Genomic DNA, 23,185 nt, shown 5'->3' with positions numbered 1-23,185 from the left:
TCGGCTCACTGCAAGCTCTGCCTCCCGGGTTCACGGCATTCTCCTGCCTCGCCTCCGAGTAGCTGGGACTACAGGTGCCCGCCACCTTGCCTGGCTAGTTTTTTGTATTTTTAGTAGAGACGAGGTTTCACCATGTTAGCCAGGATGGTCTTCATCTCCTGACCTCGTGATCCACCCGCCTCGGCCTCCCAAAATGCTGGGATTACAGGCTTGAGCCACCGCGCCCGGCCTAAACTTTCTTTTTAAAGAAAAAGCCATTCAGGCTGTCTTTTCATCATACTAACTAGATACTTTCCAGCTCACTGCTGGATTATTATCACTGCTAAAAACTGTTTTTTGTTTTTTTTTCCTAAAGTACTGGAAATATTTTAGATACTTCTGATCAGATTTTTATCTTGATTTGCATAAGGGATGAAGCCCCTTTTTGTACTATACCTTTCAAAAAATATACAGCAAAATCACTAAATTTCAATCACTTCTATTCAAATATTACAGTAGTATAGGAATGTGAAGTTAATAACTAACATAAAAAGCTTTTGTGGCCAGGCGCGATGGCTCATTCCTGTAATCCCAGCACTTTGGGTGGCCGAGGCAGGCAGATCACAAGATCAGGAGATCGAGACCATCCTGGCTAACACAGTGAAACCCCGTCTCTACTAAAAACACAAAAAATTAGCTGGGTGTGGTGGCGGGCACCTGTAGTCCCAGCTACTCGGGAGGCTGAGGCAGAAGAATCGCTTGAACACGGGAGGCAGAGGTTGCAGTGAGCTGAGATCGTGCCACTGCACTCTAGCCTGGGCAACAGAGCCAGACTCCATCTCATAAAAAAAATAAAAACACATAAAAATAAAAAAAATGCTTTTGTTAGGTCTCCGATTTTCACTTCCTTTACTGTTAAACATAACAAGTTTAATGAACCATAAAGTGACCCTATGGTTACATCTTTCCGTTCCTCTGCAAATATGTGAGTAGCAAAATGGCTTAGAGGCAATAAACTAAGAAAGGAGAAGCACATGGTTTGCATAACTTTCACAGAGGACAGCAAATACTTAGGGATCACTAATAGCATTTATTCTACTGCTGTGGCCTTACGCATCCTAAGCAATCTACTCAGTGAAAACCACCTTCCATCCAAATGATACAATGAAACGGGAGACAACTTAGGAAACAGAAGTTACAACATAGATGAATTATCTACTTTCAAAAGAAGGCTTTTATCTGTAGAATAGTAAATTATAACTTCCATCAATTTTGTGAATTCAATACTCCCTACCAGAAGATTCCCATGTCAAAAGAGAGGCCTCCTTTCAGATTTCTAGTGATTCAAAGACATCTATCTATATTTAGAATTATAATGAAAATTGTAATTCTCTATAAAGCAGCCTTGTAAATAGTTAATAGCAACCGAAAAGTATGTGATCCCTCTCCTTCGTATAGCACTCAGGAGCACATTACGGTACCACTGGGTATCTGCAAGAATATATTAGGACCTCCAAATTACGAGATCACTGTATCCCTGTCTGTCGTTGAATTGTGAACACACAAAAAAGCAGTGTTGTCTCACAAACTAGACTCTTGTGCAAGTTCACCCTAAAGACCATTTTTACTTTAGCCTGTTGACTCTAAAGTCTTTATTTTTGGCTTCTTGATGTGAATTTTCTTTTATCCTTTCACCACATAGCAAGACAAAGCCTTGGAAAGACAGCCTTTAGATAAAGTTACACCGTTTTTGCAACTGAAAACACCAATGCCAAAGAACTGGAATTGTTTAGTGCAAAGGGATGAAGAGAAAACACTGCTGAACGAAAGGACGCAAGCAGCATTCAGAGGTTAGGCTATAGTGACACACTGCACTCAACCACGGCCGGCTTCACTTGGCACCCAGAGGAAAAACAGTCCCCTCTGCTGCCAAAGCAACTCTGGTGGCCAGCCACAGTCTAGCCGCTTTCTACCAGCCAAATGATCTACCAGCCAAATTATTTTATTCTTTTAGTCTCTTGTCCTTTTATGATTTGAGTGTGTTATGGCCTTTATTTTTTTTTTGCAATTCAAAATGAATATGAAATGAATATGGTAGGCAAGGCTAGATCTTCCATAGAGAAAACTGTGTGTGCAGACAAAGAGGATAAATCATGACTGTCTTAACTCTTACTTAACACGACTGGGAAAAGAAAAGAAAGCTCTATATTTAAAAAAAAAATAAACAATTATTTTGAGATACATTCCATCAATATCTAGTTTATTGAAGTTTTTAGCATGAAGGGGTGTTGAATTTTATCGAAGGCCTTTTCTGCATCTATTGAGACAATCATGTGGTTTTAGTTATTGGTTCTGTTGACGTGATGGATTATGTTTATTGATTTGCATATGTTGAACCAGCCTTGCATCCCAGAGATGAAGCCGACTTGATCATGGTGGATAAGCTTTTTGATGTGCTGCTGGATTCGGTTTGCCAGTATTTTATGGAGGATTTTTACAATGATGTTCATCAGGGATATTGGACTGGAATTTTCCATTTTTGTTGTGTCTTTACCAGGTTTTGGTATCAGGATGATGCTGGCCTCATAAAATGAGTTAGGGAGGAGTCCCTCTTTTTCTATTGTTTGCAATAGTTTCAGAAGGAATGATACAAGCTCCTCTTTTACCTCCAGCAGAATTCGACTGTGAATCTGTGTGGTCCTGGGCTTTTTTTGGTTGGTAGGCTATTAATTATTGCCTCAATTTCAGAACTTTTTATTGTTCTATCCAGGGATTTGACTTCTTCCTGGTTTAGTCTTGGGAGGGTGTATGTGTCCAGAAATTTATTCATTTCTTCTAGATTTTCTAGTTTATTTGCGTAGAAGTGTTTATTGCATTTTCTGATGGTAGTTTGTATTTATGTGGGATTAGTGGTGATATCCCCTTTATCATTTTTTATTGTATCTATTTGATTCTTCTCTCTTTTCTTCTTTATTAGTCTGGTTAGCAGTCTATCTATTTTGTTGATCTTTTCAAAAAACCAGCTCCTTGATTCATTGATTTTTTTGAAGGGTTTTTCATGTCTCTATCTCAACATATGAAAAAAAGCTCATCATCACTGGTCATTACAGAAATGCAAATCAAAACCACAATGAGATACCATCTTATGCCAGTTATAACGGCAATCGTTAAAAAGTCAGGAAACAACAGATGCTAGAGAGGATATGGAGAAATAGGAACGCTTTTATGCTGTTAGTGGGAGGGTAAATTAGTTCAACCATTGTGGAAGACAGTGTGGGCATTCCTCAAGGATCTGCAACCAGAAATACCATTTGACCCAGCAATCCCATTACTGGGTATACATCCAAAGGATTATAAATCATTCTACTATAAAGATACATGCACACATATGTTTACTGCAGCACTGTTCACAATAGCAGAGACTTGGAACCAACCCAAATGCCCATCAACGATAGACTGGATAAAGAAAATATGGCACACATACACCATGGAATACTGTGCAGCCATAAAAAAGGATGAGTTCGTGTCCTTTGTAGGGACATGGATGAAGCTGGAAACCATCATTCTCAGCAAACTAACACAGGAACAGAAAACCAAACACTACATGTTCTCACTCATAAGTGAGAGTTGGACGATGAGAACACATGGACACAAGGAAGGGAACATCATACACTGGGGTCTCTCAGGGCGTTGGGGGCTAGGGGAGTGATAGCATTAGGAGAAATGCCTAATGTGGATCACGGGTTGATGAGTGCAGCAAACCACCATGGCATGTGTATACCTATGTAACAAACGCACAGGTTCTGCGTATGCATCCCAGAACTTAAAGTATAATTAAAAAAACAAAAGAGATAAACAAAAATTGGATGAGGTTCAGAGAACTTCCCAAATTCAACAAAAGGTGTTTCTACTCTGGTTTCTCTCTCTTCTTTCTTGAGGTTTTCTGTTAACAGCAGTGACATGACTTTGGAAAGTTAAAACTGGGCATGAAGAGGAAGGGAGGGGAAACATAGCCACAGAAAGCAATGATATCATGTTTTCTCCCGTTTCCATTATAGCTCTGAGTCCATGAATTATAGTTAGTGAAATCTGTGTGAAGAAATCCTGCTTGCCTCTTCTAATTTATGCTCAATGAAGTGACCTTCTTTGTACCATTTCGGTTGCGTTCCTGCTCTGGGAACTCTAAGAATATTTGCTAGAAGCAGGTATTTATGTGAACTTACTGAGTAACATGACAAAGATGGGGTTGTGACCATACCACAGATAAGATCAACTCAGATGTACTGGGCCAAATAGAAATTTTTATTACTTTTTTTAAAAAAGTGACTTATGAGGCAGCATATATCCAGCTGTGGGGTGTAGAAAACAGTTCACACCCTAGTCTCCAAGGTCCTATATCTCAACTTCATTTTTCTCACACAAGATCCAGTTATTCCAAACTAAAATTCTGTCTCTAGTGATGTGGACATGCCCACAGAAACACAGTAGTAATGAGGTCATTTATATGTGCACAATTGAGAGAAAAGGTTATTCCCCAGGAGAAGTCATCTACCTTATTTAACACTCCTACTGTGGCATATGTTCTTGGATTATAGTATTTATATTTAAATACACCTGGTTCCAATGAAAACTCTCAGTTCACTCAGAAGATCAGAGCGACAGTGAATCTGACTTGTCTCACAGTGGATCTCTGAGATTGTCTAGAGGAGTGTGTATGTGTGCGTGTGTACAAGTGTTTATCCATATAAAGTTACTGACATATAAATACAATGGACGGAGGCAAATCATACCCAAAGGACCTTGAACCTTGACTTCTGTCAGCAGATATGCCTGGAACTTTGCAATAAATCAACAAATGTTTCTTGCCAAAATATATCTTTGCCCACCAGAAATGAAAATAAAATACTCCTCAGTCTTTTGTATTAATTTTTTAGGGAGAGTTCTAGCAATAAGACTAGATTGCAAATCTTGGAAGGATTCCAATACACAGAAAGCAAAGAGTAACAAATGTATTACAAAGTAACCAAATGAATGGCCTGTTCTGCCCTTCCTGTTTCAAGTGTCAGTATTTTGTTTTTTGCAGGTGGAATTCAAGATATAGATTCTATTATATTTAGGCAGGTTCAACTGCTTTTTCACATGGGGGTTAAAGTATTGGGTTATGAATCAAACTAAACAAAACCATTCTGAGTTTGGCTGCTGTTCCTTTCTAATTTTTCCTGACCTTCCCTTTCTTGGCAGTGTTAAGGCTTTAATATCTTGTCTTCTGGCTATGAGAACAGAGCATATGGTTTGCTTGAAGATTCTTGTTCAACACGTATCCATTAACCTGACAGCAGGAAGTGTTAAAGAGTAGAAACAGGAGTCGGTCAGACTCTCACCTCAAGTCCAAGGCAAATATGCTTGCCCCTAAAAGACATACTTGATCTTCAAGTTCAGGAAAACCAGATACAAAGGTAACTGCTAACATTTCTCCCTTATGATTTCAGGATATTCTTTCAGTAAGCTATTTCATCAGTAATTATATTATTCATATATGATTTTTTCCCCTTATAGAACCACAGAAATTACACACACAGACACTCACATATCAAAACAAGGAATTAAAACAAGGAATTATGGAATTATGGTTTGGATAGGGTTTGGGAATAATGTTTTGGTTTTGTGATAAATCCTAAGTGACACTTCACTTGCCTTTATTTATCTATATGTAATTCCCAAGAAACTCTGCCCCGCCTTCTTCCAATGGTCACAGCTACCTTGAGGGAATTTATCAGCAAACAATACTTCTATCAAAATTTTGTGAAAAATAACTATGCGGTGCTGTTGAATAATTTCTACATAATGACTAATATAGTTGTAGAGAATCTCTACAAACCAGTGAGAAATCATAACAAAAGCTCACAAGGATGTCTAAGATTCTAGGTTAATCTGTATCAGTCAATCAACTACTCAGATTTTAACTTGGGCTCCTTCATTTCTACCTTATTAAAATCCCTTTACCATCTTCCTTCTCTTTTCTGTTGTGTTTTGGAAGAAAGCCTATATATTACTGAAACGCAATTAGTGGAAATAAGATTCTCTCAATAGTACAGATAAACATGCTTTTTCTTTTCAAAACTGGCAAATACCTATTAAAAAAAATTACACTCAACTCACCATTACCGCCAAAGTAGCTTATCCATGTTCTGGACTGTACAGACTACAAACTATATTCCTTGCCTTCTGGAATGTCTTTCTCATCTCTCCTACTTGATACTCCAGCTCATTGGCTTATGAACCCCCTACTAGGGCAGGTACCAGTCATTATTCATTCATGCATGCATTCAAAAGACATTTCTTGAATGCATTTGCCAATCAGTGTAGTAGGGGATTTATGTGACTTTTAATCCAATGCCCATACAAGGTACACATTCTTACTTTATAGATGAGGAACTGGGACTAAAATTAACTTGCTAGACCAAGTCTGTGTGATGCCAAAGCTTGTGCTTGTTTTTCTATATTATTCAAGACAGAAGGCAACAAATGATTAACCGTAGTTTTCTACATTTTGTACTAACATGACCCTCCACTGGCTTAAAACATAGAAAGTTGCCATCCTTCCAGGCAGGACCAACTTGATAAAGGAAATGAGAACATCTGTTCACTTGCCAAATGTACTCTTTTGGAAAAAAAAAATTGATGTTATACAAATATTTGCCATTCCATTAACTTATGTGATCTAGAGACTAATGAACACAAAATGAAATTTTGCTTTTTGGGCTATTTGTCTTGTCATTAGCTAAAACATTATGACAAACTTCATCTGTAACATAAACAAACCTGAGCTATTTTAAAGTTCAGAAAATGTGAAGCTAGTGCTGAATCTCAGTGGAAGGCTAATTTTTACAACTGTCTGCCTCTTTGCAGCAGGCGTCTTCTCTATTTGGTTTCCATTTCGAAATCATGAAATGAACGTACCGTCCTGACCTCCAGCCATCTGTTGGCAGCTGAGAGGAATAAGTAGGCAATGTTGTTTGTGTCCGTCAGTTCCAGCATACGTTGTTTAAATCTGGTTTCATGCCTGAAGAAAACAAAAATACAGTGTTAGCCACACAACAGGAGAGGTCATAAAAAACAGTCACACTTACTACTACACTATTTACTCAACATAGTGACAAACCGATGGCATGGAATGATCAGTAAATAGATTTCTACTTTAAAATAAAGACCAGCTGCTACTGCTCTTTGCATTCTTAGTAGAGACGGTGTGGTCAAGTGTTTATTTCCTTTCTTATACCCTTACTTGGAAAAAGAGTCCTTCTAACAACAACATTGTATTAAAGATCAGTTCATAAATTTTCACATAATTATTGTAGCCATGAGAACAAAGCATAGCCTACTACGTTAAAAGGGCCTTACAAAAACCAAGATAAATTGTGTAGAAATGCAACTCTACCGACATTTTGCGGCATTTATTTTACTTTCCCAAATAACACAGTTAGAGTGGGTGGGAGGTGCTAGATCAGAACCAGGGAAGACAGAATACTATACATTTGCAATTGGCAAAAATATACTTTTAAAATTATCTTTTTTACTAATATTTCTGCGAACCAAAGAAAAAAAAACTGGGGTGGCAACAAGTAGAGGATGGGGGACACTAGAGATGATGGCAAATGTTCTACACCCCCAAATTCTAAAGTATTTGTAAGGATGGTCATTTCATAAAAGGAATTTGGTCTGTGTACTTTCAGGGTTCTATGATATATGTCGTTTGGATATTGATCTTCAACAAATTAAGTTAATTCTTGGTGCTCAATAAAATCACACCAAGTTCTGTGTAACGTATTTTACAAATGAAACGGTTACTAAAAGCCCTATCCATTTAAACATCTGAGCCAACATCTCAAAGAAATTCATGCTACGTGGTAGAAAAAAATCTTCTCTAAATCACAACATCTATATCACAAAAATAATTTATTTCTCAATTATTTTCCCTGAATAACAGAAACATTGGAAGTTTGGATAATATAATAAAAATAACTGGTTTGAAGCTGGGGAAAATACCAAATCAAAATGTGATTTATTCACTCTCTGCAGTCACGGCTTGTCTTATAGAGACCTCCCATCTATGGGTTATGTTTGCAAGAAATAACCAAACTTCATTTGACAGAATGGCAGTGATTCCTTCTTGATAAAAGACTTCCTCCACTCGCCTCCCCAATTTTTAAGTAACATTGTTAAAATTTATAATAAATCATCACATGTCAAAGAATGAAGAAATCCTGGGTGGGGTGTCCATTTGGCCCACTGAAGTAATCCATACAGGCCAATATAAAGCAGACGCTTGATACCTATCCAGTCAATCTGATCATTCCAATATGTCAAAAAAGACAGATAATTCAGTCAGACAGTAAGCTCTAATCTACAATAATCAGAGAACTCAGCAATCACAGCCAAATAATTACCTCACTTTGAGTTGAGTATCCGTGACCCAAATGCCATGCTGCCATGCACAGGAGGACCTGGCTTGAACGGCTACTCTGCTGTGGGACTAAGCAGTCCAACCTTACCCTCCAGCTGAACCTTTTAGCGATGAATATAGAGAATAACTAAATGGTGAGGGGGGCGTTCAAAGGGTTATAGGATTTACTGAGACAATGAACATGAATCATAAAGATTATCTATCTATCTATCTATCTATCTATCATCTCTCTATATACACACATGTAAGGCTTATTTTTTTTCTTCTTCTTCTTCTTATTTTTTTGAGACAGTTTCTGTCGCCCAGGGTGGAGTGCAGTGGCGAGATCTCAGCTCACTGCAACCTCCGCCTCCCAGGTTCAAGCGATTCTCCTGCTTCAGCCTCCCGAGTAGCTGGAACTACAGGCACGTGCCACCATATCCAGCTAATTTTTGTATTTTTAGTAGAGACAGGGTTTCACCATGTTGGCCAGGATGGTCTCGAACTCCTGACCTCAGGTGATCCACCCGCCTTGGCTCATTCTTTTTTGTACTTGCTAGGTACATGTTTGGTAGACTTTCATCCATTCATTCAGGAGCATTTAGCAATCATCCACTCTAAGCAAGACGTTATGCTAGACACTGAGGACATAAGAAGAAGACATGACCTACTCCCTTGAAGGGTCAACTGTCTAGTGAAGGGAGGAAACACAGCATTAACAAGTAAAAATGGTGCAACACACTATCTAGCTATAAGGAGCTTATGCACAAAATGCTACATGAACATAAAAGAAGGGCATGATTTGCACCAGTCAGAGGATCAGCACAGTAGGAAATGGAGTGAAGGATGGAGAGAGAGGAAGTGTTAAGCAACGTGTCACAAAAGACAAGGAAGATAGTCTGAGTGAGGTTTTTAAGGGATAAGCGGAATGCTTTTGGTGAACAAAGCATTCTAAGTGGCAGGAACAAGATGAGCAAAGGCACAGAAATGAGAAAGCGCCACATGTTCCGGGGCTTGAGACAGGTTCTTCTCCCTAGAGACTGTGTGATGGAGAGATTGGAGTTGAGGCCAGGTGGACCAAAGCCAGTGGAAGACATTTGAGATGAATCTCAAACCCTTGATTCTGACAAAGTGCTTTATCTGGAACACTTTTGACTCTTCCTCTAGTTTTGGGATATTGTTTCAGATCCACTCTTAAAGAGTTTGTAAATGCAGTTGGCAATAGTCTGAGGCAGCAGTGAGAGGGGAGGGGTGAAAATGCAGTGAACATTCTTTCTGTGTGTTTCTATTTGGCAAGAAACCTTCTGTTTTCCTAATGGAAACTTTGACACACTCAGCCTGTATCTTTTCATCCATATCCAGCTCATCTTCTGAACATTCTTAGACCTTTATTCTGTCAGACAAGAAAAAAATAGGAAAGGTCACTGAAATCTCAGTCTAATTTAACTGTGATGCTTTCGTGGTAAACTACTTGAGGGAGTTCATTGCTTCATGTGAGTACACCACGAACCCTCAATGCAGGGGAGGAAAAGCAGCCTCATCAGTAAATACTAACTTTCCAAAGAGCTCAAGACTCTGGGGACTCCAGATAGTTTGAAAGAAAGGAACAGATGGATGGAAAAAGACACGTTCGATTCCTGACCTCAAGTACCAAATGTAAGGATTCTAGAATTTTATCCATGGCAGCAGGGCCATCCCCACATTTTCAAGACTTCTTCGGGTTTAAAAATGCTGATATTTATGATAGTTAATAAAAATGCTTTATGGCCCTAATCATGAGGGGAATGCAAAGTAAAACCACAATGAGACACCACCTTACCCCTGCAAGAATGGCCATAGTTTAAAAATTAAAAAAAAAAAAAAAAGATATTGATGTGGTGAAAAGGGAACATGGTTACACTGCTAGTGGCACTGTAAACCAGTGCAACCACTATGGAAGACAGTATGGAGATTCCCTAAAAAACTGAAAGTAGAATTGCTATTTGATCCAGCAATCCCACTACTTGGTATCTACTCAGAGGAAAAGAAGTCATTATATGAAAAAGACAGTTGCACACACATGTTTATAGCAGCAGAATTTGCAACTGCAAAAATATGGAACCAGCCTAAATGCCCATTACCCAGTGAGTGGATAAAGAAAATGTAGTATATATACATCATGGAATATTACTCAGCCATAACAAGGAATGAAATAATGGCATTCTCAGCAACCTGGATGGAGTTGGAGACCATTACTCTAAGAGGAGTAGCTCAGGAATGGAAAACCAAATATCCTATGTTCTCACTTATAAGTGGCAGCTAAGCTATGAGGATGCAAAGGCACAAGAATGATATGATGGACTTTGAGGACTTGGGGTGAAGGATGGAAGAGGGGTGAGGGATAAAATACTACACATTGGATACAGTGTATACTGTTCAGGTGACGGGTGTACCAAAATCTCAGAAATTATCACTAAAGAACTTACCCAAGTAACAAAAAATTACCTGTTCCCCAAAAACCTATTGAAATAAAATAAAACCTTAAAAAATGAACTCTGGAAGATCTAAACCTGGATTAGTATTAGGCAGGTACCTCCAGATAGAAGTTGAGTTGTCTTTTGTTTCTTTCAACTATAATTCAAACATTGAAATTTAACATAATATTTTGTTCTACTTACAGTTACCTGGAAGTTTTCCTAATGTAAAATTAAGGATAGTAATGCTAAATTGTGCTCATGTGTCTAGGGAAGAAGGTAAATGAAAAATCTGAATCTTGACACTTGGTCATTTTCCTCTTTCATTCTAAATCTTCCTCATTCCCTTCAGTGCTCTGCCTTGTTCTCATCCCCATCCCTCTCAGAAGATGACCTCTCCTATCCTTCAAAGAGAAAACAGAGGCTGTTAGATGTTGAACTCATCAACTTCCTGTTTTTTACCTGTCAGTTTTCCTGAATCCATTCAGATCCTTTTCTTACGTTCGTAAAAGGAGCTATATACCAAATACTCCTCAAGCTGAACTGGTCTTCACACTTGGACACTTAACATGTTCCTGCTAATCTGTTGTAATAATCTTCTCCATTAACTGCCCCATCCTGCCTATATCTTCACTTCTTCCCTTCAGTCTTTGAAAATGTCTAGTTCATTACTCTCTTAAAAATGAAAAGACAATAGTAAAAAAGCTCCTTCTTTTAGTGAGCTCTCCTAAACTCCTTCCCACCTCAGTAAAACTCTTTGAAAGAGTAGTTTTTCTTTGCCGTGTCCATGTTCTGATTTCCAATTGATTTTTTAACTCTCGGAATTTTGCCTTCGATCCTCTCCACTTTATCTTTACTTTTCTTGCTAAGGTTCCCAATAGCTTCATGCTGCCATATCAAATGGACACTTTCAATTCTTTTTATTCTTCTTTTATGTTATTATTATTGACCATTCAATTTCTTTTTAAGATGCTCACGTGATTAACTCCAATGACACCACTATCCTGATTTTTTGCCTACTACTCAGATGGCTTATTTTATCAACTGGTCTGAATCTCTCCCCCTTAGTAGGAAGATGGGCTCTGCCCTACTAAGTATTAACATTTGGCACTTACATGTCATTGAGGTATTGGAAGGAAGAGGACAAGGCTGAATTAAGGTGCACTACAGTGGTGTTACCTAGGGTAATATGCATCAAACATAGGTAGAGCAGTCCCTTAGGCTTTCCAGACCTGTTCTTGACCTAGGTAGAGCTGCTACAGGTAAAGATTTGCTTACCAGAAAGTGTCATTTGGATAAAGGACTATCAAAAATTTCAGCTGACCACTTAAGAGCCTTTAATGGCCTCTAGGGAGGCAAAGTGCTTGGGTGCTGGCCTCTCCTATCTGGATATATATACATCCAGAGAAATAAAAGAGGGGCTGACAATGATGTATATATATGACAATATACATATAGCATATGTAACATTTTATACACACACACACACAAACACACAGTGCACACATGAAGAGAGGGCCCAGTGAATTGATCTTTCCCACCATTAACTTCTTACTCATAGGATAGTTAATCTATCAGGGACCAACTTACTAAAACAGTAGTCACAACATCAAGGTTGCCAAGATGTGAATCCTCTTTCTGTAAAGAAGGCACTGGTTTGGATTTGATGGCATCAGGCTGGCCTGTGTTGGGGTTGGCCAGGAGCAGGAGGAGCTCAATAGGATATTTATTTGAAAGACTGAGACCACGACAAGGGCCAACAAAAACCCTTCTCCTTTACTGAGGAAGCTGACTGGAAATGGAATTCAAACAGTCTGTCCAAATTAGGAGGGCTGGAAGCAGACAGAAGTTGAAGTAAAGAGTCATGGAGATATTAGCAGAAAGTAGTGGGATGAGCAATGAAGTGTTCTTTAATTTATTCACAGAACATTTGGACACCTACTATGTGACTGACTCTGTTAATATTCTAAAGATTAAGGCAAAGGACACATTACCAGCTCTTAAGTAGCTCCCAATCTTGTAGAGGAATGCAAATACACAAACAGTTGATTATGATGCAGGATGCTAAGTTTAGGATGCAACTTAACATAGAGATCTAAGAAGGACATGAACTCTACATTCTAACATTCAGAGAGGGCTTCCCACAATAGATGATAATCATGGACTGATATTTCAGCAATGAGATAGGCACTGGTTAGCCAAATATAAAAGGATATTGGGAGGTACAAGTAATATAACCTATCTTCCTCTTAACCTAAGAGGACCAATTTTGTTTAATGAGGCAGCAACTGGCAGATCATATTTTCCACAGGATCTTTTTTATCTACTTGTTCTTTGAGTGCTGGTAGTCTGAAATTTTTGTGCAAGCTCCTCTTTTCTTAATCTACACCCTCTCCCTCGGCAATCAAATCCATGGTCAAAACTTTAACTCTTATCCATAAAAGAATGATGCTCAAACCTGTTATCTTCTGCCCTTAGATATATCTTAGACACCAGACCTGTATACCAAAATGACCATAAAAAATGTCCAGCTGGATATTTCATTGCTACCTACACCTGTTCATAGCCAGACTCATGAACTCCTTCTCCAATCCTCCACATTATCTTCAATTTCCTAACCTGGAAAACTACTTACTCATTGGAATCAGAAACTTAGAAGGAATCATCTTCAACTTCTCCTTCAACCTTATTCTTCACATTCAATTTGCCCCTAAATCTCATTGGTCCCACTTCTTAAATATTCCTTAAATCTGTGCTTTCTCTCCCAGTCCTTAGTTCCTTAGCTTGCCTTTGTAATCTCTCATGTGGACCATTGCAACAGCCTCCTGGAGTCTCTTTGCCTTGGGCGTTAACCATCCCCAGTTCATAGTAGTATCCCAGAGTTATTGTGATGAACACAACTCTGATCACACCACTTTCCTGCTCAAGATTCTTCAGTGACTACCTCACATTGAAAGAATCCAGTCTAAGTTATTTAAAGGTACTTACCAAAGCCCTTTATGTACTGGCCTCTACTATGGTTTCAAGCCTCATCCTCATAGCCACCTTCTCTGCACTTAATCTATGTTCCAACAATACTGGACTCTTTTGATTTCCATATAAAATAGAAATCTTTATGTTTTCACACATCTGTTACATCTTCTTTGAATATTCTATCTCCTGTATCTGCCAGGTCAATTACTCATCATTCAAAGATTTGTTGTTCCATAATTATCTCCCCATTCCTTCTAGACAGAGTGCTATCCTACTCTTTGACAGAGTTGTTTCTTGTGATATTAGACTATGTATAATGCTGTGTTGCTATTTTTTCTTAAACCCTCTCTCCTACTAGGCTGTGAGCTCCTTAACACAGCCCATGCTAGCTACTTAGTCAATATATATTTATTGAGCACTTACTTAGCCCCAGGCACTTTTCCCAGGGAATGGTGCTACAACAAAACAAACAAACAAACAAAAAACAAACAAAAAAAAAAAGAAAGAAAGAAAAAGCGGGGAGGATCTGATAGGGCTTACATTCCACTTGGAAAGGACAGATAACTTGTAAACAAATAAAAAAGATGATTTAAAATACTCAGATAACTATCACAAAGGAAATAAAAAGGATAACATGGCAGGTGTATGTTGAGAGGATGCAGGGAAGGAGGGCAACAGTGCCACTTTTTGCTGGTTGGCAATGAACAGCTGTGTCTTTTTAGTCTTTATATATTGATAGCAAGAATAGTACCTGGCATATGTTCAGTACTCAGATATTTCTCAAATAAATTGAATTGAAAGGACTTATTTGGTACAAAAAGTAATCTTTAGTATAGTGTACTTATTAATACCACTGATCATTGCTGGTTATTAGAATATAAACTTCATATTAATATCTATATTCAGTGCCAATAAATAATTTTGACATCTCCAATAAAAGGGATTGCACATTATGATGAAAAAACATACCAGTGCAGAAAGCGTGAATGCTTCATGATGCCACCTACATAGATTGGGTACACATGCTGTGGAACATAATGTTGTGGATAGTTGTCTCTTTATATTCTACTCTGTGACCCAATTCTATATTTAAAAATAAATTTCTTAGGTTAGAAAAATCTCTGGTTAAAGTTTATATATACTTGCAATTAGGATTTCAGAAAGATATAACACTAAAATATCAATTTTCTAGATTAAATGAAATATTCAGTAATACCACCTCCTTGCTAATCTGACTTGAACAGGAAAATTGGGATAGGTAATTTTTTGAAAGTAAACACTCTTGATCAAAAGTTTAGGTTATTACTCTGTTTACAAACCTTGAATAAAAAGGATTAAATTCTAAAACAACTTTGGTGTAATAGCATTCCTTTTGTGAGAATTATTATTACTATTATTATTTATACATTTATTTTAACTTGTTTATTGGATGCTTCTTCAATAGTCAATGTGGTTAATGCTTTGCAGGGATAATATCAATTAGTCCAATGACTCTAAGAAGCGAAATTGACTTTCTCCATTTAATAGATGAGGAAACCAAGGTTAGGGAATTCAGATGCCTTATCCTAGTCACACAGCTAGTATTTTTCCAATCTGTTGCTTCATCTTTTATTATAGTTAGCATTTTGGAGGAGTAAACTCTAACTCTGATCATTGACATCACATTTTTCTTATTCCTGGTTTAGTACACTGTCAGGCACACAATGGGGAGATCAAACAAAATGAAAGCAATGATCAGTTATTTGTAGAAAAATATTTGTTGATGATGTAATTGCCTAGTCAGGTAATATAAAAATGTGTTTACTCACCTAAAGGCCCGAATGGTGGTGAGTCCTTCTGCTGTTTCTGAGAAGTGACAGAGCAGAGGGAGCTGAGTACTATCATCAAGTTCCTGGAGGTCCCTAGTAGAGACAGGGGCAAAAATAAACTTCACTTGCATTCAGACTCAAGAACTACCATGTTTATTATTTAAGAGAAGGTTATTTTGTCACTGTATTTGTTTTCATCATTGAAATTATTTTCCCCTAGCCCTCAATTAACAAAAACTTCAACAGCTTACAATCTAAAGAGGAAGAGAAAGATGGGTATAGAATGAATACAGGTAGAGGCTGAACATAATGTGTTGTACAAAACTATCAGCTCTGCGTAACAGCCAAAGTAAACTGCTACAGGACTTAGTGGAATGAGTACTTAATTCATACCTAGGACATGGTGGGATTTTCCTTAAACGGGTATAATTTACACCAGACCTTAAGCTTGATGAGGGCTTCAACAAAATAGACAAGAAGAAGAATAACAAGAACAAGCACTGGTGTCTGAAGAATCTTGTAAGTTCAATCTGTCTGGTGCCCAGAGTCCTTTAGGGCTGTTGTAGTGGGAAGAGGCTATGTAAGGATATGGCCTTGTAAGGGTGACAGTGGACTGTAGAAACATCCTTAATGGGCTGAACAAAACCACTGAAGACTAGAAATAAAGTAATCTGGCCGGGCGCGGTGGCTCACACCTGTAATCCCAGCACTTTGAGAGGCTGAGGCAGGTGGATCACTTGAGGCCAGGAGTTTGAGACCAACCTGGCCAACACGGCACAACCCTGTCTCTACCAAAAAATTAGCCAGGTGTGGTGGTGCACACCGGTAATTCCACTACTCAGGAGGCTGAGGCAGGAGAATCACTTGAACCCAGGAAGCAGAGGTTGAAGTGAGCCAAGATCACTCCGCTGCACACCAGCCTGGGTGACAAAGCATGGCGCTGTCTCAAAAAAAAAGAAAGAAGGTAATTGGAACTGTCCTTTAATCCTTTAATCAACATAACTTGGGAGACAATGTACAGGATGAAAGAGAATGGGTGAATGAGGAAGATCAGTTGATATAGTCCATATAAGAGTATTTTTTAAAATGTTCAGCATTAGTGTGATGCTGGTCAAGTTTAAAATAAGAAGTAGGGGAATGTGAGACAGTCAGAAGAAGCCCTATTTGCTGTAATGATCAATTAGTTTTCACAGGGTAAACAAGAGTCACATATAGCTTGGCTATTTCTAGTTTAGCAGACTTGAAAAATGACGTGCTGTTTCCCAGAGTGGTGGTCAGGGGCACAGAAAGAAGACGTTTGGAGAGAAAAGATAATGAGTTTAGTTTTGCGCACAACGAGTTTGAATCCTTGCCTTCACGGAACTTCCATTCACAGTTTCTCTAAGGAACCACAGGTACATAAAACACAGACAAACACTGAATGAATGGAAATGCCTGATTCTGACCCTTTTGATAAAGATATGTTCATGACAACTTTTCTTTAAACCATATGAGCTAGAATTTATAGAAGATAGGCTAACAGTTACACCACATGTTTCAATGCATTCCATTTTTTGCTTTTCAGACCTTTTTTCTTGCCCTTCTCTAGGTTTTTGGGGTTGAGAAGATTAGAGAAGTACTGTTGGCATTCACCTGTGAGGGTCAACTGAACGGATGAACATGGTTCCATAATCTTACTTAGGCCATTCCTGGCTGCCAATGTAGTCTGGTTCCCAAAACAAATGCAAGTCTTTTCAAAGTGGAGTTTCTAAAATGGATTCCCTCATTCAGAATTTTCACATGGGGATTGGGGGAGAGAAAGATAGAAGGAAGTGGGAGAAGGAATATGAAGGAATGTGAATAGTCTGTTATTTGTAAACATAAAACCAAATGGCTATTTGTAAATCTGACATAAGCAACAGGTGGTCACTACATTGAGGTTTGGAGTGAAGGAAAAATACTGTGGAAGGAGGAAGCTTTGTTTATAAAACTCTGTTTGATAAAACCAAAGAGGTGAGGACACAGCTTGGTCTTATATTCTTGCAAGAAGGAAACAGTTACTTACAAAGCTAAGCATGCATTCGATCCATGATTTTAGATATTCATTTTTTCAGAGCATTTCCTGTAGCTAGTTCCCCACTTAAGTTCTCTTTAGTGTATTCAGAAATGTCATGTTAAGCTGCCTGAACTTTTCAACACGGATGAGTTCTAAAGAACCTCAACATCTAGAAGGATCCTTGTCTGTGAGGTTTAATATCATATGGTTATATTTGCTAACTTTCAGATAATTTCAAACAAGAATCGTGTAAAATCCATTGTCAATATTTAGTCTTTAAAATAACCGTCCTCCCCATACTTTGGTCTCTAACAGATTATTCTCACTGATGATGAACAGAATTCACAATTCAAATGTGTAATGGACTAGGAATATTTTCCTAAACTTTGCACTCCATTTGTATTGCTAAAGGGCAATCATAGGACCAAACGAGTATGTGATTAAAGTAAGACATGACTGATATCAGTGTTGAGAAGGCAAGGACAGATTTGGAAACCGTCAGCAGTAATGAAGTAACTCTGAACTTCTTTGCCCCACCAGCAAGTAGACCAGCAATAGTATCAGAAGAAATGAAATGTGAATTTGATTACTAGCTTCTCCGTTTGGGTCAGAATTTGCTGCAAGCAAGGAGGATGAGTCTAGGGATGAAAAAACAGACTAAATATGGATCCCTGACATTTAAAGGACCCTAATTCATAGCTAAGAGGGAGAAACAACGATTTCTTCAAAGTATGAAATGCTACATTCAGAGGTTCCAACTACAATTCTTCTTTTCTTCTTCTTTCCACCTATTTTATTTCACCTTCCCTGCACTCAAGTCATATTAACAGTTTCAATTTCCTGAATAAACTCAATACCTGCCTTCTTATTTTAGCACTTAATCCACATATTAGGATTACTTTGTATATGTTTTATCTTCCTAAGAGACTATACATTTCTTGTCATATTGCTCTTCACCTGTCACATGGCTTAACACAGCTATTTGCGACACAATGAATGCTTAGTATTTGTTGAAATAACAAATATTACTATTTATAGCGGGGCTTCAAAGTTAAACTGGAAATATTAAAACAGCTGGTATTATATTTCATTTATTCAACATTTCAGTAAATGACAAATTCTAAGCGAATAATTTTTTCCCATTTGTAGAGTATAATAATATTAAATCACTTACTCTTTGGGATTATGTTTGTGTTTTTTTTTTTTTGAGACAGAGTCTCACTCTGTTGTCCAGGCTAGAGTGCAGTGTCATGATCTCTCAGCTCACCGCAAGCTCTGCCAAGCAATTCTACTTCCTCAGCCTCCTGAGTAACTGGGATTATAGGCAGGTGCCAATACGCCTGGCTAATTTTTGTATTTTTAGTAGAGATAGGGTTTCACCATGTTGGTCAGGCTGGTATCAAACTCCTGACCTCATGATCCGCCTGCCTTGGATCCCAAAGTGCTGGGATTATAATCCCAAAGTGCTGGGATTACAGCATAGGCCACCACACCTGGCCTATGTTTGCTTGATTTTTTGTTTTCTATCAATGTCATGTTCAGAAAAAGGACCATGGAATGAAAAATTTGGCAGTCTTAGGACTCAAAACTCAATAGGTCAATCCACATGTTAATATATGTCCAGGGCTAGGTAAGGCCCAGACAACAAATTATAGGTATAATTATAATATTAATTGATACCTAAATGAATCATAATGTCAGGATAGATTTCATCATGTTACAAATAGGTTGCATTTCTAAATTCCACATCTTATCTTGAAAAACACTACAGCAAATGTAGATCACAGTAAATCGAATACAATTGTCCCCACGGGGAAACGATTCCAGGACCTCCCATGGATACCAAAATCTGCAGACGCTCAAGTCTCTTATATAAAATGGGTGACATTTGCATATAACCTACATACATCATCCCATATACTTTATTTATTTTTATTTTTATTTTTTTTTGTCTTTTTTTTTTTTTTTCCTTTTTGTGGAGAACGGGGTCTCGCTGTATTACCCAGGCAGGTCTCGAACTCCTGGGCTCAAGCTATCCTCCCGCCTCTGCCTCCCTGAGAGCTGGGATTACAGACGTGAGCCACCGCGCCCGGCCATCCCATATACTTTAAATCATCTCTATGTTACTTATTCTACCTAATTCAGTGGCAACACATCACACATCGCTTCATCAGTGTGCATTCAATGTAGTACTCGGCATGTGGCAAATTCAAGTTTTGATTTTTGGAACTTCATGGAACGTTTTCTTTCCAAATATTTTTGATCCATTGTTGGCAGAACCCATGAATAGAGAAGGCTGACCGTAGATAAGCTTTTGAAAATGAATGGGATGCTGTTTTACTTACTTAGAGGCAACCCGAAAATACTTCTGGATAAAATAAAAGGCGATACCAAGGGGCAGGAGAGCAACCAGGAACACAGGAGTAGCATAAGAAATCATCCCAATGGCAGACAGGCAGAGCAGTGTTGAGCGAGTTAGAGATTCTAAGGTTGGAGGGATGTGCTATTAGGGTAGTTTAAAAGGAAAATATGATTAGCGCAATGAAATATTGGCTACAATGTAACAAAGTATCTATTTTTATATTGACACCAAGTTATACAGTTAGCTACAAAAGTAGTGTATAAGCATGTTCATCCTAAGCAATTCTTCACTCAATTTCCATAGTTTATTATGTCTGTCTATCTATCTATCAACATGTCATTGATTCGTGGTCTGTCTCCCTATTTATCTTGGGTGTTTTATGTAAATGACACTGTACTATAAATATTATTCATTCATGTGTTTGTTTACTGAGCAAGACAGACTGTAAATCTTCCCATGGCAGTGTATATAAATCATTTCTTTTTAATGGTTGCATAGTATTATCTTATTTAGCTATTCCTCTACTGTAATACACTTAAATTAATTTTCTGTAATTGCTTCCTCGTATCTTTTGGGCTTTTTTGAGTGGATTAATTTTTCCTTATTGATTTTTAGATGCTCTGTATATATTGTGTTTATTTAAAAATATTTGCAAATTTTTCTTCCCAGTTATCTATTGTATTTAAATTTCTCTTTGGTGCTTTTAGCTCAATCACAATTTAAAGTTTCTTTATAGTTATTTCTGTTGACTTGTGGGCTCAAAAGTAACCTATTTTCCTTATTGTTTCTGAGTTCTTTGTCTTACTCAGAAAGACCTTTCCCACCCCAAGATTCTAAAACTATTCTCCTACATTACTTTATAGCTTTATGTTTTAATATGGCCACCTCTATGCTACATGCATTTGTTTTGTATTTTTTGGATAGCTAACTATCCAAATATCCTTTGTTGAAAAATTAATCCTTTCCTTATTAAGATGCCACATTTATACTGCTAAATTTCTACATATGATGGAGTTTTTGAATTCTCCATGCTGTTCTTTTGACCTACTTGTCTTCTGCAATTAACAGAGTGCTTGAATTTTATAGTATTTTAAAAATATCTAATAGGGAAATTCTTTTTCTATACAGGATTGTTATGACTTCTGGGGTTGTCGAACATATTTTCTTCATATTAAGTTTATTTCTGTTTTTATAGGTTTTGTTGTTATGAATGGAGTTTGTTTTTCATTATTTTCTTAAATTGGTGTAGAGGAAGTTGCTGCTTTTCATATGATATATCTTATGTAGATACTATGCTGACTTTTCTAATTGGTGACTTATTTTACTAATTATTCTGAATTCTCTAAGTAACAATCAAGTCATCTTCTAAATAATGAGTGTTTCATTTCTTCTTTTCCAACATGTATTCCTTAGAAAGGTTTTAGGTGCAGTCTGACCTAATACCAATGCCATGAAAACATCAAAACTTCTCAACATACTCTGCAGTCAGCTGCATGCATCAACACTCTTTCTAAATTGAGGGCCATTTCAGTGTTCCTAATGCTACTCTGGAAAGTCAGAAAAGGCAAGGGCCGGATTCGATAAATTCCTTTCTCAGTCTTCCAAAGGGTTCCACTTTTAGAGTGATATAATTTCAGAGTTTGATGTCTTTTATTTCAAACGAACTTTTAGATTCCTAAGGATCTTAGGCTAAACTGGGCATTCTTGGAATTCTTCCTAAAGTATCGCATCATCTGAAGCTTCAAGAACCAATCTAATAAAAGAAAAGGACTTTAAGACACTTTGGCATCCCATCCTTCACTTCTGAGAGAAATTCTGCATGGATACTAAACTTTTAAGAACTTTATACTGTGAATGCTGATATGACACTAACAAAAACAATTTTTTATAATCAAAATTTTAAACGTTCAATCATTCTTTACTATTTCTCTTTACTTCATGATAGTTCTCCAAGTATCTTCTTCTACACGTACAAATTAGTCTGAGTTAAGATTTTCCTTTAATATTTCATTCTAGATATCATTTGCATGTACAATATTGATATAAATACAAGTAGGCCTTTATTTAAATTTTGGCAATCCTCTATTGTTAATAGGAATTATGCTTTATCTTAAAATGCTATTTAGCTTACATTGCAAAACTAATTTTTGAACTTGCAAGTAACCCAGTTACTCACCTGATCAATGATATTAGTATCAGCTGAAAAGCGATTGAGAATCAGTCCCAGGGGTGTGGTATCAAAAAACCTAGGCAATAAACAGATGGAAGTATATGAAAATACTAAACTATTTGGAACCTGAGCATTGCTAATGGGCATCTTAGGGTCATGAAAATGAGAAGCTCCCTATTCATTTGCTCAAGGACTAAAGAAATTCTTCAAACTTTCACATTTCACTTAAATTGAAAAATGCATGTTTTTATTATTTAAGGTGTGGGAGTGAGAAATAACCACTGTTTTACCTTATTGGTCCGAGGATTATCTTATTGAGAAGGTTGTGGTGAAGATTTTTGGCAGCTGTGAGACCCATCCATTCTACAGTGAGGGATGTAACAAGGCAAAGGAAAATGCCTGCTCCACAAAGTATGCTAAAGCCAGCCACATAGTAGGTCTAAAAAGCAACCAACACAAAAAGCACATAGGACATTATCAATGGAGTTCTTTCTTTTCTTTCTCTTCCTTCCTTCCTTCTCTCTCTCTCTCTCTCTCTCTCTCTCTTCCTTCCTTCCTTCCTTCCTTCCTTCCTTCCTTCCTTCCTTCCTTCCTTTCTTTCTTTCTTTCTTTCTTTCTTTCTTTTTCTTTCTTTCTTTCTTTTTCTTTCTTTATAGAGTTTCGCTCTTGTTGCCCAGGCTGGAGTGCAATGGCATGATCTCGGCTCACCGCAACCTCCACCTCCCGGGTTCAAGCGATTCTCCTGCCACAGCCTCCCTGGTAGCTGGAATTACAGGCATGTACCACCATACCCGGCTAATTTTGTATTTTTAGTGGAGACGGGGTTTCTCCATGTTGGTCAAGCTGGTCTCGAATTCCCAGCCTCGGGTGATCTGCCCACCTCGGCCTCCCAAAGTGCGGGGATTACAGGCATGAACCACTGTGCCCGGCCGGGAGTTCTTTCTTACTAGAAAACCAAATGT

General features: G+C 37.8%; 1 protein-coding gene across 1 annotated transcript in view; it reads right to left on the bottom strand.

Moving 5' to 3' along the window:
* The window catches only part of ABCC9 (ATP binding cassette subfamily C member 9), a 152,504-nt gene that overhangs the window by 25,540 nt on the left and 103,779 nt on the right, over positions 1 to 23,185 (bottom strand). Inside the window, 5 exon segments of the mRNA XM_033222695.1 lie at positions 6,940 to 7,042; positions 15,657 to 15,749; positions 20,037 to 20,194; positions 22,230 to 22,299; positions 22,514 to 22,662. Coding sequence (XP_033078586.1) covers positions 6,940 to 7,042; positions 15,657 to 15,749; positions 20,037 to 20,194; positions 22,230 to 22,299; positions 22,514 to 22,662 — 573 coding nt within the window.

This window comes from Trachypithecus francoisi, unplaced genomic scaffold, assembly GCF_009764315.1.
Source record: "Trachypithecus francoisi isolate TF-2019V2 unplaced genomic scaffold, Tfra_2.0 Lachesis_group11, whole genome shotgun sequence".
Lineage (NCBI taxonomy): Eukaryota > Metazoa > Chordata > Mammalia > Primates > Cercopithecidae > Trachypithecus > Trachypithecus francoisi.
Note: the sequence above shows the minus strand (reverse complement) of the source record. Positions and strands in the feature narration are given on the sequence as shown.